Here is a 26,393-nt window from a genome sequence, read left to right as displayed (position 1 = left end):
AGGCTGGAGAGATGAACTGACCAGCCTGAGAGGACCTACATATTAGAAAAATACCCAGCCCAGGCCATGTGGTATTAGATGACTTGGAATCAATTCTGCTGGGATTGGTCTGTTGGTTTATTCATACTTCCTGCTTCTTTTTGCATCAGTCCCGTGTGGGTTTTTTTGTTTTTTTTTAAATTTATTTATTTATGTATTTATTTTTGGCTGCGTTGGGTCTTTGTTGCTGAGTGCAGGCTTTCTCTAGTTGTAGCGAGTGGGGGCTACTCTTCGTTGCGGTGTGTGGGCTTCTCATTGCGGTGGCTTCTCTTGTTGCAGAGCATGAACTCTAGGAGCGCGGGCTTTCTCTAGTTGCGGCGAGCTGGGGCTACTCTTCGTTGTGGTAGCGGGCTTCTCATTGCAGTGGCTTCTCTTGTTGCAGAGCTTAGGCTCTAGACGTACGGGCTTCAGTAGTTGTGGCTCACGGGCTCTAGAGCACAGGCTCAGTAGTTGTGGTGCACGGGCTTAGTTGCTCCGTGAAATGTGGGATCTTCCTGGACCAGGGCTTGAACCTGTGTCCCCTGCTTTGCCAGGCGGATTCTTAACCACTGCGCCAACAGGGAAGTCCCTTGGTTTTGTTCTAAAGAAACATTTTCTTCATTGATGTTTTCAAAATTTTTAGCATCCATTGTGCATAGTGTTCTCTTATAGATATTTAAATCTCTCTCACATCTGTGATTATCTGGCTGATATTTCATTAAGAGTGAAGCACTTGTGAGCAGATGTTCAGACCCAGCAAATTCAGATCTGAGAGCACTGCTTCCAGGTCCAGCCTCATCCTCAGTAGCCGGTCTGCTCAGCCTTCATCCACGATGCCAACAGAGCTGCATTATCTTGGTAGTAACAATAGCAAAAATAATAATAACAGAGCTTTTGTTGAGTTCATACTATGTGCTAGACATTGTTCCAAGGGCTTTCCTTTATCAACTCATTTAATCCTCACAGCAACCCCATGCAGTAGTTACCATTATTATCTCTGGTGTACAGGTGAGGAAACTGAGGCACAGAGGCGTTGAATAGCATGGCCACAGTCACACAGCAAGGAAGTATGTAGCATTTAGCTCATAGTGGTCAAGCAAATGGACTCTGGAGTTAGGCTTAACTTCTGATCCCAGCTCAGCCACTTACTGTGTGAAGTTAGGTAAGTGTCATGGGTTGAACTGTGACCCCACAAAAGATATGTCAACATCCTGGGCTTCCCTGGTGGCGCAGTGGTTGAGAGTCCGCCTGCCAATGCGGGGGACACGGGTTCGTGCCCTGGTCCGGGAAGATCCCACATGCCGCGGAGCGGCTGGGCCCGTGAGCCATGGCTGCTGAGCCTGTGCGTCTGGAGCCTGTGCTCCGCGACGGGAGAGGCCACAACAGTGAGAGGCCCGCGTACCGCAAAAAAAAAAAAAAAAAAAAAGATATGTCAACATCCTTACCCCTAGAATCTGTGAATGCAACCTTATTTAGAAGAAGGGTCTCTGCAGATGTAATTAAATTAAAAATCTTAAAATGAAATCATCCTGGATTACCCAGATTGGCCATAAATCCTACAAGTGTCATTAAAAGAAGCAGATGAGGAGAGGACGCAGACACCAAGGAGAAGGTCACTTGAAGATGGAAGCAGAGATCGGAGTGATGCAGCCACAAGCCAAGGAATGCCTGGAGCCACCAGAAGCTAGGAGAGGCACAGCATTCTCCCCTAGAGCCCCCAGACTGAGCGCAGCTTTGCCAACGCCTTGATTTTAGGCTTCTTGCTTTGAGAACTATTCAAGAATAAATTTCTATTTGTTTTAGGCCACCCAGTTTATGGAAATTTGTTTGGCAACCCTAGGAAGCTAGTACAATAAGTGACAACTTCTGAGGACCACAGTTGCTTTTTTTTTTTTGATGTTGGGGGTAGGAGTTTATTAATTAATTTATTTATTTTGGCTGTGCTGGGTCTTTGTTTCTGTGCAAGGGCTTTCCCTAGTTGTGGCAAGCGGGGCCACTCTTCATCGCGGTGCGCGGGCTTCTCACTATCGCGGCCTCTCTTGTTGCGGAGCACAGGCTCCAGACGCGCAGGCTCAGTAATTGTGACTCACGGGCCTAGTTGCTCCGCGGCATGTGGGATCCTCCCAGACCAGGGCTCGAACCCGTGTCCCCCGCATTAGCAGGCAGATTCTCAACCACTGCGCCACCAGGGTAGCCCCACAGTTTCTTCATCCATAATACAGGTCTAGATACTAATAATACCCACCTCGTAGGGCTTTCGGGAGGATTAGAATGGACAGTGTGCCTATAATGGACACACCCTGTGCCCAGCATATAGAGAGCATTCAATGAAGGTTAGCAATTATAAGAGCATTGTTTATTACCTGTTCCTCGGCAGCCCTGCCCTGAACCCTCTCAAAGCTAGTCCCTCCCCTTGCCATTTCCCTGTGTCTGACTCCTTGTCACTGGGCCCCTTGAGACCAGCCCAGCATGTTCCTGGCTTAGGAATCTCAGAGGACTCAAATCTGACTCCCAGATGCAAAGCCCGCTCCTCTGAGCCATTATCAGAGCTGCCAGAGTGAGACTATGAACCTCCATGCACGGCATTTTACTGTTTCACCCAGGAAGTCACTTTCTTACATGATTCAGACACACAAGTCACGGAGAATTAAATCAAGAAAGGTAACTCCGGGCTGGAGTGATTTCTGCCAGCTGGTGTGGAGGATGTTCCTGCGTCCACTCAGCTCTTTCTTTCTTACCTGCGTCTTACAGCAGACAGGAAGCCAGCTGATGAGAGACTGCATGTTCATACCAATTATTAAATATATATGGCAGCCTTCTGGAAATGCATTCGCCAACCCAGGCTCTTGCACTGTGGGCCTTGGAGAAATAATGAGGTAGCTGTGAACACTATGATCCAAGGTTTGCTCCATATTCTGCCACCTCCTGGCTGTGTGACCTTGGGTGAGTGAATCACCCTCTCTGAGCTTCAGTGCCCATAAGGAAATATCCACTGCTCCCTTACAGGTTTACTACGAGCACTGACTGGGGTCACATATTCAAGTGCCTAGCGCTAAGCCTGACACACAGGTGACCCATCATTGTGACTTTTGTTCCCACTCCCTGATTCAGAACTTTCCGACTCCACAGGGGAGGTAACATAACTTCTCTGCCTGCTTCCCAGGGAGGTCTTGAGGAGCAATGCTGCTGCCTGTGGATAGATTTACACCTTCTCATGCATTTCCACTGAAACTCCACCCACTTAATCCTCATGATCACCCTAAGCAGAGAAAGTTCTCTTCCCATTTTGCGGTTGAGCACGTGGAGGTGCACGGAGCCACGTGGTGGGCTGGTGGACCACACAGGTAGCAAGTGGGGCTCCGAGGCTCTAAGCCAGGCCAGCTGCTCCCCAAAGCCATGCTCCTTCCACGGCCCATGCTGCCTCTCAAATGAGATAATGGATGGGAAATTGCCTCATAAGGAGCTCTACCCCAGTTTGAGGCCTGTTATCTGTGATTATCTCAAGCACCTGCCTGTGATCAGGCATCCTAACTACTTTTTTGTCCACATCTATTGTCCTCACTTCCCCCTTCTAAGATAAGCCAGTTGGATCAGTCTCATTCGGCTCATTCCACGGTGGTCTCTGAACTCAAGCTTAAGTGTTGTTGAACCGCATGCATCCACGTCCGCACATTCCCACTCCCCCTCCACATGCCTTCTCATGCATCCGTACCCCCGCTCCACCCACACGCTCTCACACCCACATCCAGGAGGCTCTCAGCACAGCCCACCATCTGTTATGAAGAAGCCCTCGTGAAGCTAAGCTGTACCATGAGGGCACTAGAGAGACGTGCTGTTCATTCATTCACCAAACCCACATTTGCTGAGCATTCACTATGTGCCAGATGCTGGGGCTGCAGCAATGGATAAGGCACAGCCTCTGCTCTTAGGACACTCCCAGTCCAGGAGGGACAGATGTGTAAACTGACAATGTCAGCGCGGTGGTAAGTGCTGGGATAGCTTAGCCTCCAGCCGTAGGGGATCACAGAGGAAGTGGCTAGTCATCCTACCTTGAGAAATGTGTCATAAAAAGGAGGAGCGTACTCTTCCCTTCAGTTCTTGAAAGAATAAGTAGGACTTAGATAGTTAAAGAAAACAGGAGCTTCACGAGAAACAGTCTGGCAGTTCCTCAAAAAATTAAACTTACCATGTGACCCAGCAATTCCATTCCTAGGTGTATACTTAGGAGAAGTGAAAGTGTGTATACAAATACTTACAGCAGCATAATTCATAACAGCCTGAAAAGTGGAAACAATCTGAATGTCCATCAGCTGATGAATGGATAAACAAAATGTGGTATATCCAGGCAATAGAATATTATTCAGCCATAAAGAGGAATGCATGCTACAACATGGATGAACCTGGAAAAATGTTATGTTCAGTGAAAGAAGCCAGACACAAAAAGGCCAAATCTTGTATGATTCCATCTATATAAAATGTACAGAATAGGCAGATACATACGGAAAGTAGATTAGGGGGCTGGGGAACATGGAATGGGGAATGCCTGCTAACAGGTATGAGGTTTCTTTTTGAAGTGGTGAGAATTATCAGGAATTAGATAGTAGTGAGGGTTAAACAACATTTTAAACACACTAAAAACCACTGATTGTACACTTTACAATTAAAGTGGTTAAATAGTGAATTTTTCTGAGTTTTATCTCAGTTTTTTGTTGTTGTTGTTGTTTTTTAAGACAGGACAAGGTATATGAGGGCATTCCAAAGCAAGGGTAAGAGGAGGGGGAAATGGTCTTGGGGGACAGCAAGTGTCCAATGTAACTGGTGTATAATGCTTTGGACTTTTCTACTGTTGCTTCATAGCTTTAGAAGGCTAAAGGATTGTCAGCTCTAATCCCTACAGTATTCATTAGGGTGTTTTTGGCTGCAAGTAACTCAAACTGGAGTACACAGTAGAGGGAACATATTGACATCCCGGAAAATTCCAGAGGTAATGTGGAGTTCAGGCACAGTTTGATCAGGGATTAATTACATTTCTCTGTAAGACTTTTGTCTCTGCCTTCCTCCATGTATGAAATATGTCATCATACTAGCTTCCCACGTGTTATGGAGATATGAAAAGAAAGATACATTTCAACTAGGAAGACCTTAGAAGATTCCTTGGACAACACGGAATTTTAGCTGAGCTTTAAATAATGGGCAAAAGCTCAAGGAGAAAATATTGGAGGCAGTGGCATTCCAGGAGGATGAAAATCCATGAGCAGGAAGGTGGAGGGTATGTCTGGGGAGAACTTCAAGAATCAACTGGATCTGGCTGCCTGTGGATAGAAAGTAAGTGCAGAGCTGAAGGGAGCTTGTACTGTGACCTGGAGGCAATGGGGAGCCGTTGAAGGAATTTCAGGAGCACAGCAGCGTGAGGAACCCCTAAAAAGAGTTCACTGTGGCTCTCAGATGACATTATGGAGTTGTTGCTTTCCTTAGATAGGATAAAATTGTGGTTATGTGCATGGAGTCTGAAATTTACCTTCAGATAGTTTAGTTGGGGGAAGTGTGTGTGTGGAGAGAGAGAGCAGATAGGGCAAAATGTTAGCAATTTTTGATTCCTGGAGGAGAGTACACAAGTATTCCTTGTACTATTTAACTTTTCATAAAAATCTGAGAAAAGGAGAAAAGGGGTGGGAGAGGCAGACCTCTGAGGAAGGGACCGGCTGGGGAAGCGATGTAGTGACGGCCTGAAAGCCTAAACCCCAAGGGCTGGGGCTGAGGTGTCCTGATGCTGAGATGGGCAGAGGGCTCGGGGCAGGGGGACGTGTTGATGAGGGAGGTGTAGTAGCCCGATGACTCTGCAGCTCCTAGCCTGAGGGCCCAGGAGGATCCCGGTGCCAGGAACAGAGCTGGAAGACAGCCGAGGAGGAGCAGGAGAAGGAGCCTCCAAGGAGGGTCGTTTTTGCTCTCTTGGTAATCGATGCTTGCTTGTGTGATTAATGTTAACTCATAGAATTTCAAAGCTTGAAATGACTTAAGAAATCACCTAAACAGACCCCTCATTTCCCTGATGGAGAAATCGAGGGTAGACTTACCCAAAGTCCCAAAGCCAGAGAAGTGACTGGGATAACCTACCAGTTTAAACCAGTCCTCATGTGTCTGTTTCCACCCTTCTCCTGAATGCTCTGGGAACCAGACAGAGGAGAAATGAGAGGAAGGGGACATGAGTTTTCTTAACGAATCCTTTCAAACATTTTCTGAATCTGTGTTAACTTGGAACTTTTCCTTGGGTGGATTGCTGCAGGGTGGTAGCTGGGTGGGGTGATAATAGTAACAGCTAACCCTGTCTGAGCCATTCACTGGGGCCAGGCACTGGTCAAGGGGCTTTACTCATATCAGTATATTTAATCCTCACTCCTATGAGGAGGTACTGTGTTTAGACCCATTTTACAGATGGTAACAGTGAGGCTAAATAGCTGCAGCCAGGTTTCAGCATTTCTAAGTGGCAGAATTAGGACTAGAGCTCAGGCAGTCTGGCCTCTGGTCTGACATCTTTAACCACCTTGCCCTCAACTACATCACTGGATGCAGGTCCCCCCATATTCTCAGTGACTGGCTGACTGAGTGACTGATTGATTGGTTTATTTTGCCAGGGAGAGGGTCAACAGCAAATTCTGTCCCCAGCCTCGTTGGTATTTTTGCAGTAAATCAAGGCCTGTTTATTACTCATAGAGTATTTTGGGGGTCTGTGATAAAAAAGAAATGCAAAACTTAATTTCACTTCCCCGCTACACTGCTCATTCTTTTTTAATAACCCTCTCTTATCAGCCTCCTGGCAGCTTTTGCATTCCTGTACATGTTAATTACTTTATTAATTACATTAATATCTTTGGTTCTGCCCAGCATATCTTGGTGCTTTTTGTTTCCAGCGTGCACCCATTTTGCCTTGTTCATTGGCATATGTGGGCCCAGTTCCCACTTCTAAAAGGGATTCTTTGAGCCTCAGTAAACACATGGCTTTCAATTAGTCGCACAATCATCATTCCCATTTTCATCTCAGCCACGTCACTAATCAAGTGTTTTTAACATTCTCCCAGACAGAGTCTGTGTTGTCTTAAGTTTCTGACTTTGTTCCTCAACGCTTGTTTCCTCTCCAGGTCACGGCTCAGAGATCCCCACGAGCTAGCACTGAGTGACACATAGTGAGATGTCCAGGAGGAGGAGCGAGAGGAGTTGAACTCTGGGGTAGAGGGAGCCAGGGGTTTGTGAGATGAGACTGGAAGGTGACCTGGGAACAGATCCTGGGAGGCCTTGAATGTTAGCTGCAAAGTCCAGACTTTATCCTAAAAGCCAACATCTTCCCCAAGTATACGGCATGGAATACTAATCCCATTAGGTATCCCAAAATAAAAGGGAATGGGGAGATTTCATGGTCCAAAAGTTTAAGAAATGCCAGAAACAATGAATCTGCCTCTTGGAAACGTACAATGGGCTTTAGCATGTTAAAATCTCTGCAAAGTCCTACAGTTTACAATTATTAACTAAATTTTTTTAATTTTAACTTTTAATAATAAATATTTTTAATAAGCATTTCCAATACTTCTTTGCCCATGAAACTCTTTTTTCATTTGTAGGATGTAGCGTATTTACATTACATATAGGAGGAATATAATTTAGGAAGTGCTGATGGAGGGGATGAGGAGCCCTTTTGTGGGTTTTGAGCCAGAGGGAACATGCTTAGACTTGGTTTCACAAAGGTGACTCTGGCAGTCAGTCAGAATGGTGGGGAGACTGGAGGAAGGAGGGGGAAATGAGGCAGGCCCTGAACAGTTCAAGCAAGACGTAATAAGGATCTAAAGGAAAGTTTTCAAATGTTTCAATGTTTTCTTTCCAGTTTATTTCAAGCTGCATTGTTGTCTTAAAATTGGAAAATCAATGTTGCTATAATAAATCACAGCACAAGGGTTTTACTCAGGCATAAAATCTGAATGAGAAAAGCAATCTGTGCAATCTTCCATCTTCAAAGAAAGCAGTTAGCCCAACAGGGTGTAGGGATACAATAGCCATCTGTTTCTGCAAATCACCAGAGTTCATCGAGGTTTTCCAATCAGAGAGACCCAAATTCAGGTTCTAAGCCCACACCATAGTGGCTCTGTGATGCTGGGCAAGTGACTTTGCTTCTCTGTGTCTCTGTTTTCCGATACAGTAAAGAGGAAGAATAATCCTTTTCTCACAAGACAGTTTCAAAGATTGCATGAGGGGATATGTGCAAAGTCCTTAGCACAGTGTCTGACACATGATAACATAAAAACAAATAACTTCGCTTTTATATACATCAGGATAGGCTGGGCGAGGCTGCGGTAATAAAGAACCCCTAAATCCTAGCAGCTGAATGCAGCAAAGCTCTACTTCTCACTCATACGAGGTACACCTGTGAGCCCAGGCGGTCTCCAGGGCAACCGTCTCCCATGAGGCATCTCCATGATCTGGGCCCCAACACGGGGCAGCCCACACATCTTGCAAACAGCTCTTCTGTGCTTCAGCCCACAAGGGTCAAATGTCACTTCTGCCCGCTGCCCATCAGCCAGAATTAGTCATGTGACTCCCACTAATGTACAGGGGCTGAGAACTGTGGGCCAGCAGATGGAATGTCCAGGGAGCTGTAGCCTCTGCCAGTCCTTCATCCCCTTTGGTCAGGCCGCTTACCCTCTCTGAGCCTCAGTTTCCTCATCTGTAAAACAGAGCTAATACTTCCTATCCTACCTTACATTGGAGTGTTAGAGGGGCACATGTGATTATATATGTGAAAAACACTAAGTTAAAGTTAGAAGCGATTATTGCTTACTTTATGCTGTGCCAAAGCCACGTCACACTCTTTGGTTCATAGGAAAAATGTAGAACTTCGACCCTCCTTACATCTATTGATACATTCCCCCAAGCCCATCTCACCTCTGGATTGCCCACTCCTCCTTTCATTTGGGTCTTTTAAATTATTTTTCAGTGAGATCAGTAACTTACAAGTAGCCTTTGGTAGCCTATTTTTGGAATCGCACACTCGGCAGCACATCCTGCATGGAAAAGGTGACCCTAAAGTGCCATGAGGGATGACAAGGAGGCCACCAGTGCATTTCTTCTGGACAGCTGAGAAAACTCCCAGGGGTCCCGCTTCACGTGTTCTGTGGTTCCACAGATCCCTGAGGAACACTCAGATGTGTGTGTGGTGGGGGAGAGCTGTTCCCTCCCCCCCAGCCATTTTTCCCTGAATGTGGACATTGACAACACGGACTGCCAAGCTTCATGGTGTAGTTCGGCTGCAACATAACCAGTGCTAGCTCAGAGGACAGCCCTAGGCAAGTAGGGCCCTAGGTGTGTGGGGGGGAAACAGTCTCACCCTCTCAGATCCTCTTGGAGACCTGTGTTCTCATCTGGGCCACAGCCCTTATGGAGATAGTGACAAGATGAAGGGTGGCCAGGATGGGCAAAGAATAAAAAACTGTGCCATACAGGAAGGGTTTATGTCAGCCCGGCAAAGAGAAGGCTCAGAGGGACACAGTCGCTGTCACTGTACTTCAGAGGGGCTGTCCTGGATCCAAGAGAGGAGTCACGACCTGCAGGGCCCCAGAAGGCAGAGCCAAGACCAGTGGGGGCAGTTCTGGGGATACAGATTTCAGCAAAGGAAGAGGAAGAACATTCACCTTTCAGTCTGACCTAGGCAAAAATTCACTGGGCTTCCATAGAGGGTAGTGAGTGTCTCATCACCAGAGGTGTGCAAAGAAAGGCTGGACAAGCGTTTGGCAGGGACTGCATACTCAGGAAGGGAAGTGAAAGAAGATGCTTGAGTCTCCTCAAGCCCCAAAATTGTATGATTCTACAAACTAGAATAACGTGGCCTCAAAAGACTTTTGTTTGTTGCTAATGTGTGTGTGTGAAATGAGTTGAGAACAGCTTTATAGTTGTGATGAATTGGAGCATCGTGTTCACCTTGGAAACTCCATCATTGGTGCAGAGGAGAAAGCACTGGCAGGGAAGAGGAAACTGACCCAGAAAAGGAGCCCCTGTAGAGTAAAGAAGGGTCATGCACGCTCCCCCAGCCCGTTGCGGCCCGGGGGTTCCAACACACGGGCAGCAGTGGCAGCAGCGCCCATGACAACACCCTATTTTGGAACAGTCTTGGCAGCACTGTGCTTTCGGGGTTCCCAATACACTTGCCTCCTTGAACGGCAACAGGCAAATGAAATGGATGCATTGTTCTCGCGTGCGTTACCAGGGGTGCACGTGTCTCGGCTTTGTAGTCCTGTGGCTTACTTGCTCGATGCTCAGACAACCCACAAAGCAGGTGACTCTAGCACTTCTCAGAAGAGAACCTGGGGCTCAGAGTGAACATGTGACAGACCTGGGCCAGACCCTCACCCAGAGGCAAGGAAGGTGGCTGTCCATTACACCAGGGCACTGTGGGGTCGCCCTGCTTGCTGCCTTTTGCTGCCGGCAAACCGTAAAATCTGAGATGCAGGAGGGAACAGGAGAGGGAACACTGGAGGCTCATCCAGGCAGCCACCTTCCTTTCTTTGGTGAGCTGGGACTCCCAGAATTAGCCAGAGTTCCAGGGAGGAGTACAAACGACGGAGGACCCTGGGCTCAAGTGCCAGGTCCTCGGATTTCTTGCTGTGTGGCCCTGGGTGAGTTACAGTCTATTCCTGGGCTCAGGGTTCTATGCAAAATGGCAGTGAGGCTAAACTTCTAGCGTTAGGCAGATCTGATGACACTGGAAAGCATAAACTTGAGAGTCTTGCAGGGCAGCGGTGGAGTATAGTAGCTCTCTCCAGGTTCCCAATGCTCCAGCTTCCTGATTTAGAGCATCTTTGCACCCTAGTTCTGTTACCTCCCGTGCACACCAAGCTGGCCTTGGACTTGCCAGCAGGGAGTCTCTGTGAACCACCAGCCAGGTTGTGCCCTGAGTTAGCAGCAGACCCCGGTGAAAGGGTGATAAGAGACAGGTGTGGGCATGGCCAGGCCAGGGCTGAGCAGGGCCAGCTCAGCTGCCTTAGGTCCAAAGGCTGGACAGGAGAGAGGCCAACCTGGCCAAGGACTGAGCTGGGCAGCTTAAGCAGGGCCCTGGGAGCTCCATTCACTTCTGGAGGCCACAGATCTCACCCCAGGCCAGGGAGAATTACTCACACAAGGAGGCCTTTTGGCCTGGGGGTTGCTGCAGGATGTTGGGGGACGGGCTTCAGCAGGCATTCCCAGGCCAGGCTGAAAGTATGGGGTAAGCGAGCTGCCTTGGGCCAGCTCAGGGCCAGGACCAAGTCTAGCTTAGGGCCGGGCTTCCCATCCTTTTCCACATTGTGGTGCACATAGGAAGCAATATTCTCATAGGACCAGGGTGACCACAGAGGCTGCTTGTGGCTGGAGGTGACTGGCCCCACCCCTGTGCCCCGAGACAGAGGAGAGCACCGTCCTGGGGCTTTGTAATCCATTAGTGGCACACCAGTGACCAGGCACCCTTTTGGGTAGCTCTGGATGTGTGTCTAAAGCAAAGGTTTGGGAAGTTAGGCAGACCTGGGTTCAAGTCACTGAATGCCTGTGTAACCTTGAGCCTGTGATTTGGCCTCTCCGAGCCTTATCCAGCATCCCCTAAAATGGGGGTTGTACTAGGGCTCACTCCTGTGGCGACAGTTTAGAGGAAGGGGGACAGTGTTTATGACACGCTTAGCCCAGAATCTGGCACGCAGTGAGCAGTCAGCACATGTCGGGGGACAGAGGAAGTACAAGTGGTGGAGGGGATGGCGCGGCAGGCAGAGGAGAGGAAGAAGTCCAACAGTTATCTCTACTTCGAGGCCACACCCCTCCCAAAAGGGAGAGGCAGGAAGCACAGGGGGCCTTGGACGGGCAGACTTGGGGTGAGAGGACCTAGGAAGATTTCAAAGATGGAGGAATGGTGTGAAGGAAGGGCATCCCAGGACAAGGAAACGGCTCAGAAAAGGACCAGGAGGGAGATTATGGGACTCGGCTATGGATGGGGTGACAGGAGTCAGGGCTGGACAGATATGCCAGGGCTGATCGCAGAGGGTCACGATGCCGGGTTCGTGGGTCCGGGTGACTTTCCTGCGATTTGAGGAGCCGTTGACGCTCTCTGAACGTGGGATTAGCTTTGTGTGGAAGATCACTCTGGAGGAGGAGCTGGGGGAGGGCAAAGGGCACAGGACAGGTAAGGAGGTCCTGGGAGGCGGCCCAGGGTCCAGTCTGACCGGGGTGGATGTGGGGCAGCTCTCTGAGCTCGCAAACCCGGGGGGAACGGAAGGTCTAAGGGAGAAAGTGATGCGTTCAGACTGGGAAAGGTTAAGTAGGAGGGGCCGGGGCCCCGATCAGCCGGCAGAGGGCGTGGGTGCAGGGAGATGAGAGGGCACAGCGGAGGAGGGCAAAGCCCCAAAGAACCCGGAGAGGACAGGGCCTGGAAGTGAGGGTCAGGTGGCCTCGGGGAGCAGAGAACTAAACAGGGCCCTGTGCCCGGGGCTCTAGGAGGCCTCAGAGCCCACGGGGAGCACTGCAGTGGTTTGGAGGTGAGTGGTGGGAGGTGGAGAACGTAGACGGGGGTACAGGCACCCTCTTCAGAGAACTCCACTGAAGAGCCAGAGAAAGGGGCCAAATGGCTTGAGAAGCAGAAAGCGGGACGGAGCTTTGGACCAGGCTGGGGCAGGGCAGGGGGTGGGGTAAGTCGCAGCAGAGGAGCGATCAGGAAGTGCTGGGGGGCTCCCGCCCTCATCGTTTATCCGTTCGTGCGAGGGACAAGCCGAGTGACTGCTGCCCCATCAGGCTCTTGGTTTTGTTTGTTCTCAGGGCTTAGTTTACGGCATCGCAGTCTTACTGTACCGTGTTGGCATCTGAGGAACACAGGTTTCCCTTCTCTTCTGTTCTCGTCTGTCTGCTCTCCTTTCATTGTTCTACTCACCCCTGCCCCCCGTCCCCCACCCCCGGCCGAGGCCCAGACACCCAGCTATGGGGGGTCAGGCAGGTCCCAGGACCACAAGAAGAAAGCGCGGTTCTGCTCTCAGGGTAGAGGCCGTGCAGGCACAAGTGGCTGTCACGCGCACCCTGGGAAATGTGGTCGGCCCCGCCAGGGGGAGCATGAGGGCTCCAGGCAGCCTGGTCCTGCCGAGCGCAGGTGCAAGCCAGACTCCAGGCCGCTGAGCCAGGGCGTGTGCTTCCCGTCTGGGGTTGCCCCCGCAGACTCGCCAGATGTTGGCACTCAGAAGGAAGGGGCTTGCCTGCCCGTGGTTGGCCCGCAGACCTTTCTACTCAGTAACGCTGCTTCTACAAAAATCAGGTGATCACGGGAATAGTTAACCCACATTTCTACATATTCCAGTGTTGGCTGGGCCCTTGTGGGCCTTGAGATTCGGGAAGAACTGCCTCAACCCCCAAGGTGGGGAGGTCTGAGGACACCGTGAGCCTGCTAGAGATTTCGGCCCTTTCCCAGCCTTTCTGGTAGGCACAGTCCAGCTCCTGGTTCACAGATGCCGTCTCTCTTCTACCCCACAGCACCCCGGGGCAAGTCTCAGGCCCTTTGCCAGGTTCACCACTGTTTCCCTCTCACCCATCAAACATGTCCTGAATTTTAGTAGAACTTCCTGAAGGTGCAGAAGTCTGTGGGGAAGGAACACGTGGCCCAGCCAGCTTCCCTCCTTCTTACTCCCCTCTCAGAAGCAACCAAATCTCTCTTGGCTCCCGGGGTGGATTTGGCCTCCTCTGAACACTTGGTGCGCATGGCACTCACCTTCCCAGAGCTGGCACTTTCCACCAAACTCGTGGCTCCCCCTGAAGGAAATTCTCATCAGCTGCTAAGATAGCAGTGATTTCTCCAACACTGAAGTACAGCTGTCCTCACCCACATCAACGGCTTTCAATCACCTCTCTATCTCCAATTCTTTTAGGAACAGAGCCAAGCCACAGAAGCTGAGGTGCCCCCACCTGCTTTGCAGGAAAGAGGTCTGGCTTGGCTTTGCCTCTGACTTGCTGTGTCGCCTTAAGCAAATCTCTTGTCCTCTCTGAGCCTCAGTTTCCTCACCTGTAACATGGGTATAAAATTCCTGGCTTCTAAGGTCAAAATCAAAGAGAGATCCTAGTATGAATGCATTTATGAGCTGCAAAGAGCTAGAAATGTTAGGGCCTATTATTGCACTTGTCAGCCCTTAACTTCCCCAAGACAATTCTCACCCCAGCTATGACCCTTACACAGCCACAGAATTTCCTGCCAGATTCCGAGGTCAAACTCAGGATGTCTCTCTGAACAGGACCAGGCAGGGGTGCTGGCCCACTGGCATCCTAATGCTGAGTCCAGGCTCCTTGCCCTCCTCAGCCAGGTCCCAGCCGCCTCCCCTACCTCATCTTCCCTCAGCCAAGCAGGACTCCGTGAGGGACGTGGCCAGTGTGGACAGGGTGAACGGCTCTGGGCCCCATGCCTGCTGTTCTAGAAGCTACCCCAGTATACCTGAGCAAGGGTGCATAGCACCAGCAGATTGAGTAAGTCCAAAAGCCAGAGGTTGGCCCTCAGGCCAGCTCCAGGGGGCTGACTTGGCCATGTCTGGCACCTGGGAAGGGTAAGTCCCGATAAAGGTTGGCTGGCTCCCCCTGTGACAACCCGCAGCATGGTCCAGCACACAGGGCATGGGACCAAGGTCAGGACACCTGCATCTGTGACTCTAATCAGTCACCCACTTGCTGTGAGTCCTTTTCTGGGCCTCAGTTTCTCTGTTTGTAAAAAGAGGAACTGGACTAGAGCATAATCCCCTTAGTGTTTAGAAGGGGGGAGCCAGGGGAGAGGGATTTTGGCTGACATGGTGACTAGAGGGCATTCCTGGCATTTAGTGCCCAGGCGCCAGGGGTTCTGAGTGCCCTGCACTGCACAGGACAGTCCCTCACAACAGAGAATCACACGCCCTCCAAAGAAAATAGCTGCCAGAAGTTCCCCCATAGAGAAACCCTTGTGGATGATCTCACAGGTCCCTTCCCGATTTGGGATTCTGAAAAAAATTCACCCAAACTCGTAATCAAACAGTCTAACAAGAAAATCTTACCCTGAAGTGACAGCTTAGAGCTTGGCTGCCTAGAGATATGGAGCTGCTGCTGTGGAGATAAGCAGCCAGCCTGGAGGGATACGGAAGGTCCTCCCAGCTCCAGGGCTCTGTGACTCCCTGCGCTGGGAGATAACGATGATGGTTCACATATAAGGAGTGGGCCTTCCAGTCTCAGGAGCCTGCTAAACTCACTAGTCACATCTTCTGATCATCTTGCCAAACCTGGGAAGTTGCAGGTGAGGAAATCATGGCTCCAAAAAGGCTTAGAGATGTGTTCGAAGTCACACAGCCGGCAAGTGATGGACTTGGGACCTGAACCCAGGGGCCTTTCTCTCCCTGCCAGGTTTCCTTGACGGGACCACCCCCCATCTTCCCCCCAAAAAGAGGCAGTGTTGACTCACATGCCTTCCCAGGAAAAGAGAAGCATCTCAAGACTCTGAAATGCAGCCCAGAACGGTCAGACATCCTCCCTCCTCTCCCTACCACACACACTCATACTCACATTTATATACACACATATACTCACCCCCAGTAGAAACATCTACCAATTCTACCAGATATTTCAAAAATCAGCTTTGAAATTAAAAAAAAAAAAAAAGAGGCAGAAAGCCAGCTTCTGGGAGCTGGTCAGAAGGTGGAAGGCACCCCCTCCTTCAAAGAAGCACTAGCCAGGTGGTGCTTGGGAACCTGAGCTGCCCACAGCAGTGGCAGCCTAAGAGGTCCGAGGGACCAGAGCCAAGAGCCCTGTGATCACAGGGGAAGCTCGTGGCACCCTTCATGCCCACCACCGGACTCCTCACCCTCCCCACTCAGGGTCTGAACATACAGACACGCTGTGTCAAGTCTGTCCTTGTGTTTAGCTGTCACTCTGTGTCAGAGGCGTGCGAATGACAAAAGGAGTCTACATTCTATCTTTTTTATTTATTGAAGTATAGTTGATTTACAATTTTGTGTTAATTACTGCTCTACAGCAAAGTGAGTCAGTTATACGTATATATACATTCTTTTTTTTAAATATCCTTTTCCATTATGGTTTATCATAGGATATTGAATAGAGTTCTTTGTGCTATATGGTAGGACCTTGTACTTTATCCATCCTATACATGAAAGCTCACATCTGCTGACCCCAACCTCCCACTCCATCCCTCCCCCACCCCCTAGGCAACCACCAGTCTGTTCTCTATGTCTGAGTCTGTTTTTGTTTTATAGATAGGTTCATTTCTGCCATATTTTAGATTCTACATATAAGCGATATTATATGGTATCTGTCTTTCTGACTTACTTCATTTGGTATGATGATCTCTAGTTGCATCCATGTTGCTGCAAATGGCATTATTTCATTCTTTTTTATGGCTGAGTAGTATTCCATTGTATATATGTACCACATCTTCTTTACCCATTCATCTGTTGGTGGACATTTAGGTTGTTTCCTTGTTTTGGCTACTTGAATAGTGCTGCTATGGACATAGGGATGCATGTTTCTTTTTGAATTATAGTTTTATCCAGGTATATATATGCCCAGGAGTGGGATTGCTGGATCATATAGTAATTCTATTTTTAGTTTTCTGAGGAACCCCCATACTGTCTTCCACAGTGGCTGCACCAACTTACATTCCCACCAACAGTGTAGGAGGGTTCCCTTTTCAAGGAGTCTGCATTCTTAACCAGAGATCTGCTAAGCTGAGGACCAAATGTCATCCTATTGCTTAAGATCCTTTAAGGCCTTGCTGTCCAAAGGGCAGTCCGTGGACCAGCAGCATCAAGCATTCCCTAGGAGCTGCTTACAAATACAGCATCCCGGGGCCCACCCAGACCTACTGACCCATCTGCATTTTAACAAGCCCCCTAGGTAGTCTGTGTGCATATGATGGAGTGAGGAGCAGTGCTGGCCCCTCACTTACTGCACTCCAGCCACACTGGCCTCCTTTTGGTTCCTAAAATATGCCGAAGTCCTTGCCATTTCAGGTCCTGCCTGCTTGCTGTTCCCTCTCCTAGGAATGGTCTCCCCCGAGGTTTTCACATGGCTTATCTTCCCACCATTCAGGTCCCAGACTAAATGTCACCACGTCAGAAGAGCCTTCCCAGACTACCTGATCTGAAGTAGGTCCTCTGGCTAGTGGCCCTCAGAGTGCCTTGTTGTTCTCTTTAGGGACACTTATCACCCCTCTACCCGTAGCTGTGCCGTATGGTTTGTCAACCTCCCGTGCCCTCCACTGGAATGCACGCTCCAAGAAGACAGGCATCCTACGGGTCTTATACACCCGGACCCCAGCATCAAGCACAGTGCACAGCACACAGCAGGCACATGAGAAATACTGATCACGTGGATTCTGAATGAGTGAATGTAGGACAAATACAGTCGTGAAATGTAAGACAAATACAGTCATCCCTCAGTTATTCAGGCTTACATTAACTATACTGTAAATTAACTCATAGGCTCATTTGCAGATGGGAAACTGAAGTCAACAAAAGGGCGAGAACTTGCCCAAGGTCACCCAGTAAGTCTATAACAGGACCCAGCCCTTTGACCTTTCAGGCCTCAATGTTTCAAGCCATGCCCGGACCCTTGCTGGTCCATTTGTGGAGCCTGACAAAGCCGGATGTTTGCAGGGGCCACTGACCTACACTCTGAGTAGTTGCATCATGCAGAGGGGCTCTCAGGCCAGCTGCTCCCCTTTTGCTGCACAGATTGGGGAGGCTTTCCCGGGCAGCGTCTGCCTGCCTCTTGCTGAGCAGCAGCTAGACCAGGAGTCAGGTGTGAGTACTTGCAGCCTCCGGCCATTGCAGACAGCTTGATTTCATGCAGCACCAAAGGATAGCCTTTGCAGAGCTCCGGGGGCTTCAGGGAGGCCTCTATTGACTGTTTAGCAATTAAGTCATTCCTCCCATGAGCAGCACCTCACAATTTACAGAGCAGGTATTATACCCACTGTCTCCTTGGAATATGAAGCAGGGCAGGTTGGGGGATGCATGTGGTGAGGAAGGAATGAACATTGGTTTGGGAATCAAACGAATCTCAGCTCTGATGCTAGCTGGAGATTTAGGGCAAGTTACTTAACTTCTCTGTGCCTCAGTTTCCTCATCTGTAAAATGAGGTTAAGACCTTGATTCTTTTTTTTTTCTCATTTTTGGCTGCATTGGGGCTTCGTTGCTGCATGCAGGCTTTCTCTAGTTGCGGCGAGCGGGGGCTACTCTTCGTCGCGGTGTGCAGGCTTCCCATTGTGGTGGCTTCCCTAATTGTGAAGCATGGGCTCTAGGCGTGCAGGCTTCAGTAGTTGCAACACGTGGGCTCAGTAGTTGTGGCTCTCAGGCTGTAGAGCGCAGGCTCAGTAGTTGTGACGCATGGGCCTAGTTGCTCCACGGCATGTGGGATCTTCCTGCACCAGGGCTTGAACCCGTGTCACCTGCACTGGCAGGCGGATTCTTAACCACTGTGCCGCCAGGGAAGTCCAACCTTGTTAGATTCTTATGAGGCTTCAACAAGATAACGTGTGTAGAGCTCACAGCTTTGCAACTAGCACATTATTGTCACTCATGACAAGGCAGCTCTTGGTGTTCTTAGGGTGGCTGTTATTTGCTGAGGCCAGCCCATTCCCCCTCTGAGGTCATCTCTCATGGAGCCGTCCTGATCTTACTAGGATGGAAGACCCATGAGGACAGGGCTCTTGTCAGCCCTGGTTATTGCTGCCTTCCCCATGCCCAGAACAGTACCTGGCAGATGGTAGTGCTTGATAGTTATGGAATGAATCAATGAATGAATGATTACTTAGGTAACTGCCCAAGTGAGCAACAAATAAGGAAGGAAAATAAAGAAGAGAAAAAAGCAAGCTGAAAGTTCTTGTAAGCCAGTTATCCAGGGCAAGGGAAACATTCTTAGGCCAGTGGAAATGCTGTAGTCCATAAGTGCACAGAGAACTGGGCCTAAAATCCTGGCTCAGGCCCTGACGTCACATCCCGGAGTGGCATCTGCAGGGGTCAGTGCCCTGTGCTCCCTGGCGCCAGGCTGTGTGGCCAGCCCACACTGGGAACAGGGGGAGTGCCACGGCCAGGTACAGCCTGGGCCCTCTGGCCCCTCCTTCCCCAGCAGCTCCCCATGCTTCCCCCTACTCTGCTTCACCTGCTGCCCTGGGAGGAGGGGGCGGGGTGGTGGTCCTCCAAGGTGCCTGAAGTCTGGCCTCATTTAAGGCCAGTGAGTGCCTTCTAGAGTAGCACAGAATGCTGCTGACGGCTTTGACACTTGCAGCCCCACCGAGCCACAGAAGCAGCTGTGTCCCCAGCAGAGGGTGATCCACAGCTGCCGGGTGGACCCTCCACACGGTTCTTTGGTGCCCTCTAGTGGTGCTCTGGTGCACGACAACGACACCAAGTAAGGGCTCAGGTTCCCTGCCCTCTCCCGTTGCGTGGTCAGGCATCTCTCCCATGTGTGTGACTGCTCAGAGCACTCTGAACTCCAGTCCCAGGCACAATGGATCATACAAGAAAAGGTATGGCTCTTACAGTTTGCTTTGAGATTCAATGCAGGGCTTATGTGACTTTATTCAGACTCCCCATCCCCCAGCCTCATGAGTACACAAACTTGATCACTCATAAAACCACCCGAATCACTGCCACTCTGATCTGTGTCCAGGGCTGTGTGAAAGTGACGTTGATGACTGGGAGGTTTTTATGGCTTATTTCCGGCTCAGGGCCTGTGTACTGGGAGATGGAGTAGAAGCGTCTCTGCTCACCCTTGGGATCGTGACTTCTCTGAACTCTGGGCAGGCCCTTGTTTTTTTGCTGCCCTTCCACCTTAAGCTTAATGAGATAAATGTGGTACTGAAAGACCAGATGTAAGGATTGGGATTTCAGGATTCGAAGAGGTCAGAGCAGACCAGGATGGAGGGCGTGAGGAGGAGGGGGCTACGGACGAGGTAAAAGGGAACCAGGCTGGAACGTCAGCTGCAGAAGCGAGAAGGCAGAGCTAGCAGCAGTTCCACGAAAACCACCTGTGGGGTCTTAATCAACCGTAAGGAGCATATGAATCACCAATGAAAGGTAGTTATTTAGAAAGGCAAGGAGATCTGGAGCAAGGGTGCTTAGTACCACCTGAAGTGTTGAGCTCAATTCTAGGTTTTCAGATCAATAGTAAACTCGAGCAGTTCAGGAGGACCAGGTCGACTTGTGGGGGAGGTGATATGTACCTTCACTGCAGATCGTCCCCTCATGAGGAAGAGTGTGCGGACTTTAGGAGAGAATTTGACACCACTCTGAGGAGCCCCGGAGGAAAGATGGGGATCAATGGTGGACGTGTAAGAGGAGGTTCTGGTTCAATAAAAGAAAAACTGTGCAACCATCTCACCAAGAGTGGGAGGGAGGGGACTCTGTCACTGGAGGTATATAAGCCAGGCAATCATTGTTAGCTTCCCATGAACAGAGTTTTCATTACATTGAACAATGGGGTATGACAGAATCAGTCCTCTCTACAGAGAGAATCTAAGACTTAGTTCATCATAAATGACTGCCTCTCATTGTAGAACAACAGACACTATCATCATTAATGGGTTTGCTGTTCGCACATGGCCGTAATGGGCCTGTGCTACTGAGTTCTGAAGTCTGCTTAGTTGTCAGACATTGGAGAAAACCAAGTTACGCCACTAAGTCACTGTTGACCTTGGGACCAAGTCCTTTCTCAGTCTCCTCAATTACACAATGAAAGGACATCAGGAAACCCCCACCACTCTTAAAATCCAGCTCAGCTCATGGGTCAGTAGCGGTGGAGGGGAAATCTCTAGCCCTGGCAACTCTGACTATGGTTCCTGGGGATCACCTTTCCCTGGGGTGTCTCTCACACGTACCCACTGCCACCACTGCACAGGGCCCTGTAGCACTCCAGCCTGTGTGTGTACTCAACGATCATGGAACCAAAGAGGCTAACCTAAGGCTTTCTGTGGCTTGGGACAAAGAAAGGGAAATCAAGCCTGAGAGAGCATGCAACTGGATGATCTAGTTATAAAATGGCCTGAGCCCTCCGGCTCCACCCCTCCCAGCTCCTCCTGTATCCATATGGGAGCACCATCTTTCCCCAACTCACAGGTGCCCAGGCAATGGCATGCCTTGAAGGTCAGGCCTAGTGAGCAGGGCTAAGAGAAATAGGGTTTCCATCCCCCATGTGCTTAAGGCCTGCCTTTCACATCCCTGGATCCTACCAATGTGCCCCTTCTTCCTAGTGACTGACCCTGGGCATGCCTACCCCTTACCCTCAGGAGTGTGGCTTTACCCTGGGTCTTAAGAGGCAACATCCAGAACATAGTTCTTTGATGAGATACCCTCAGTGGGATCTGTGCTAAAGACAGATTTGCAAGGACATCTTCAACTTAGTAAATTTGTTGTTGGTAGTGTATGGATGTAGCAATTTTGAAACTATTTTGTGTCTATTATAGAATTGAGAAAATGAGTGATGTTGTCAGAAACCAGGGATCTCACTGTAAGAGAATACAGATGCAAATATGGAATGGGGGAGAGCAAGCAAGAACACTGTGGTGTTGGATTTTACTTGTATCTATAGATAGATGATAAAGAGATAGAATGATGGTAGATGGATGGGTAGATAGATAGGTAAAGGGGCCTAGAAGTAATGATACCCTAGGAACAGTGAGCACATCAGTGCCCAGATCTCGGTTTCTAAATACTGTTCTCTGCTACAAAGAACCAGGACTCCTCAGAGAAATGGATGATTCCAAAACTAGAGCAAGGAAAATACAAAGAGAGCCTGGAACCTCTTGTGCCAAGTAGAAAAGTGCTCAAAAAAATTATGGGGACATGTTGAAAAAACACAGAAGACAGCATGAAGGGGTTTCCTACTAGCCAGATCTGGAAAATTTTGAACAAAATGAATAATAGTAGTAATGGATTATAAGACACGGAATCTAAAAGGATCCCATAAGTCTATACTGATATACATAAATGAGTGGGAGGAAAGATCTTGGTTACAATATATTGCCAAGTATTTAAATGGAATGTTAGAGTTAGAAAATCACCATTTTGCAGCCACCAAAGTAATATGACTCAGATAGGAATCATCAATGGAAGCTGCAACCACTGAGTTAATGTTTGTGGGGGAACAGGATACCCACAGTCTCAAAGTATCTCCCACAGATTATTTATTAATTACAAGAGGGAAATGGTACCTTTGAAGTGGAGAGATCTGGCTGACATCACCTCAACCAGATGATCAAAAACATCACCAATAATGGGACAAAGTACCATCAAATGCCCCTGATGTGAAACACTGAGAAGGTGAGAACATCACTTACACAGAATTCCTGCCAAGAATACATAACCTGAATTCAATGATGAAAACACATTCAGACAAACCCAAACTGAAGGACATTCTACAAAATAAATCACCTGAAATATCAATGACATAACAGACTGAAGTAGGCTGAGGTCTTTTTTTTTTTATTGAAGTGTAGTTGATTTACCATGTTATGCCCATCTCTGCTGTGCAGCAAAGTGACTTAGTTACACACACATACACATGCATTCTTTTTCATATTCTTTTCCATTGTGGTTTATCCCAGGAGATTGGATATAGTTCCTTGTGCTATACAGTAGGACCTTGTTCTTATCCATTCTAAATGTCATAGTTTGCATCTACCAACCCCAAACTCCTAGTCCATCCCTCTCCCTCCCTCCCTTCCCCTTGGCAACCCCAAGTCTGATCTCTGTCTGTGTGTCTGTTTCTGTTTCATAGATGTTCATTTGTGTCATATTTTAGATCCCACATATAAGTGATATCATGTGGTATTTGTCTTTCCCTTTCTGTCTTCACTTAGTATGATAATCTCTAGTTGCATCCATGTTGCTGCAAATGGCACTATTTCGTTCTTTTTTATGGCTGAGTAGTATTCCATTGTATATATGTACCACATCTTTATCCATTCATCTGTCGATGGACATTTAGGATGTTTCCATGTTTTGCCTATTGTAAATAGTGCTTCTATGAACATAGGGGTGCATGTGTCTTTCTGAATTATAGTTTTGTCTGGGTATATGCCGAGGAGTGGGACTGCTGGATCATATGGTAATTCTAGTTATAGTTTTCTGAGGAACCTCCATACTCTTTTCCATAGTGGCTGCACCAACCGACATTGCCACAAGCAGTGTAGGAGGGTTCGCTTTTCTCCACACCCTCTCCAGCATGTGTTATTTGTAGACTTTTTTTTTTAATCTTTGGCTGCCTTGGGTCTTCGTTGCTGCACGTGGGCTTTCTCTAGTTGCAGTGAGTGGGAGCTATGCATTGTTGCGGCGCGCAGGCTTCTCGTTGCAGTGGCTTCTCTTGTTGCAGAGCACAGGCTCTAGGCGTACGGGCTTAGTTGCTCTGAGGCATGTGGGATCTTCCCGGACCAGGGCTCAAACCCGTGTTCCCTGCATTGGCAGGCAGATTCTTAACCACTGCGCCACCAGGGAAGCCCCTAGACATTTTAGTGATGGCCATTCTGATCGGTGTGAGGTGGTACCTCACTGTAGTTTTGATTTGCATTTCTCTAATAATTAGTGATGTTGAGCATCTTTTCACGTGCCTATTGGCCATCTGTATGTTTTCTTTGGTTAAGTGTCTGTTTAGGTCTTCTGCCCATTTTTGGATAGGTTTTTTGTTGTTGTTGAGTTGTATGAGCTGTTTGTATATTTTGGAGATTAAGCCCTTGTCGGTCACATCATTTGCAAACACCTTCTCCCAGTCCATAGGTTGTCTTTTTGGTACCCCCATCCCCACCCAGCAGCATGCAGGATCTTGGTTCTCTGACCAGGGATTGAACCCACATCCCTTGCAGTGGAAGCACGGAGTCTTAACCACTGGACCACCACAGAAGTCCCTGTCTTTTCAGGGGTTTTTTGTTTGTTGTGTTTTTTAAAATTAATTAATTTATTTATTTTTGGCTCCATTGGGTCTTCATTGCTGCGCACAGGCTTTCTCTAGTTGCGGCAAGCAGGGGTACTCTTGTTGCGGCGCATGGGCCTCTCATTGCAGTGGCTTCTCTTGTTGCAGAGCGTGGGCTCTAGGAGCGCGGGCTTCAGTAGTTGTGGCTCACCAGCTCTAGAGTGCAGGCTCAGTAGTTGTGGCGCACGGGCTTAGTTGTTCCACAGCATGTGGGATCTTCCCAGACCAGGGCTCGAACCCATGTCCCCTGCATTGGCAGGTGGATTCTTAACCACTGCACCACCAGGGAAATCCCTCTTTTCGTTTTTTTAATGGTTTCCTTTGCTATGCAAAAGCTTTTGAGTTTAATTAGGTCCCATTTGTTTATTTTTATTTCTACTGCTTTGGGAGACTGACCTAAGAAAACAACTGGTATGATTTATGTCAGAGAATGTTTTGTCTGTGTTCTCTTCTAGGAGGTTTATGGTGTCATGTCTAACGTTTAAATCTTAAGCCATTTTGAGTTTTTTGTGTGTGCATGGTGTGAGGGTGTGTTCTAACTTTATTGATTTACATGTGGCTGTCCAACTTTCACAGCACCACTTGCTGAAGAGACTTTTTCCCACTTTATATTTTTGCCTCCTTTGTCAAAGATTAATTGACTGTAGATGTGTGGGTTTATTTCTGGGCTTGCTGAGGTCTTGAGATTGAAGGAGGAAGGGCTGATTCCAAGGCTGACTACAGACATGATAAGTAAATGCAACACATGGTCCTGGATTGGGTCCTTAAAGGACATTATTGGGCCAATTAGCAACATTAAAAAATAGGTAGTGTAGTAGATAATATAATACTGTATCAATGTTAAATTTCCTGAATTTGGTAGGTATATGTGGTTATATAAGAGAATATCCTGTTCTTAGGAAAAACATGCTAGATATTTAGGGGTGAAGAAGGGCCAGGATGTCTGCAACTTACTCTCAAATAGTTCATTAAAAAAATATACCTACAGTATATATTTTTTCACTCCCTTGTTGTCTTTTTCTCCTCTTGCCACCATCTGGCTGATTGCCTCCTGGAGTTTCTCAGTTCAAATTCCTGAGAGAGAGAACGGTGCTTGGGTTGGATCCTCTCCACCACCCCTCTCTGGGCAGAGCACTTTGCACTAGGAAACCTCATAGGTCCCTGACGAGCCTCGGATTGCCTACCTGAGGTCAGGTGCCCACCCCCTGTCCAATCAGTTCCGGCCCAGAGTGCATCATGTGGTACATAACACAGCTGCCACCACTGCTCCCTCCATGGAGGTGGTGGGCAAGAAGATCTCCTTCCTTAAAGGGGTTTGGCAGGCCCCGTGCTTGGTCTAGCCAGTAGATACTATCTCCCAACTACCTGAGTTAATTCCAGAGAAGGCCTCCACACCTAACTTTGTGCTTCATTCTCACCCTTACTCTTTTAACAAATGTTATAGAAAGATGCCTGCTCTGGGCCAGGTCTTGTGCTAGGTACTAGGGGCACAGAAGTGACCCAGTCCCTACTCCTGAGCTCTGACTCAAGCTGGAAATGCATGAAGAACTCAGATAACGGAAGGTCAGAGCTGAATCACGACCAACAAACAGAAGGCAGTCAACGCTGGTTGAGGCCTGAGTCCCATGGAACACAGAGATGGGGTCCAAAAGGCCTCCTGGATGATAGCACTGGCTGTGGCTCATGGGAGGGAAAAGGGCTATGAAACAGGGACCTGGCTGCTGGGAGGGTGCCCAGTGCCATCCCCGGGTTTCTGTTTTCTCTTCGCACAGCCGGACCCGGCAGGACGGGACATCTCCATCCGCCCTCTCCTAGAGCACTGTGAGAACACCCACATGACCATCTGGCTTGGCATCGTCTATGCCTATAAGGGGCTTCTCATGGTAGGTGCAGAGCGGGAGGCAGAGTGGGGGAAATGCTTCTCGGTCAGAGCTCTCTCTCCTAAGCGCCTCCGTCAACATAAAAATAAACAGAGCCCCCAGGACTAAGCACTTGCTCTTTTCCAGTCTCGGTGCCTGGCACGTGTCATTTCAATCCCACAACAATCACATGAAATAGGTACAAATAATGTCCCCATTTCACTGTGAGTGTGCCTCCCAGCTGCCACTGTCCTGCTCCCTGACAGCAGTCTGTTGGTACCCAGCACACATTCACATCCTGTGGGAGATGAGTGGAGTCATCTCCATTTGGAGATGGGGGAAATCAGGCTCAGACAAGTTAAATGATTTGCCAAAGGCCGCCTGGTAACCTCCAACTTCCAAACCCAATACTCTTTCCACTCCATTCATCTGTTATACAAAGATCACATACCAAGCCCACCTCACACAACTGTGGAATTTCAAAGTTATGAAGGACTTGAAAGGGCAGTCCCTCCGACCTTATTCTGGGTTGACCCTTGAATCTTC

At 48.8% G+C, this 26,393-nt stretch overlaps 1 protein-coding gene across 2 annotated transcripts in view; it reads left to right on the top strand.

The window, feature by feature from the left end:
* Nucleotides 1–26,393, top strand: part of GABBR2 (gamma-aminobutyric acid type B receptor subunit 2) — a 369,607-nt gene that overhangs the window by 329,634 nt on the left and 13,580 nt on the right. For both annotated transcript variants that reach the window (XM_060101019.1, XM_060101018.1), the window contains exon 14: nt 25,761–25,871. In XM_060101019.1, the coding sequence (XP_059957002.1) occupies nt 25,761–25,871 (111 nt within the window). The remainder of the gene's footprint in view (nt 1–25,760; nt 25,872–26,393) is intronic.

This window comes from Mesoplodon densirostris, chromosome 6, assembly GCF_025265405.1.
Source record: "Mesoplodon densirostris isolate mMesDen1 chromosome 6, mMesDen1 primary haplotype, whole genome shotgun sequence".
Classification (NCBI taxonomy): domain Eukaryota; kingdom Metazoa; phylum Chordata; class Mammalia; order Artiodactyla; family Ziphiidae; genus Mesoplodon; species Mesoplodon densirostris.
The sequence above is the reverse complement of the archived record's forward strand: the minus strand, read 5'-3'. Positions and strand labels throughout refer to the sequence as shown.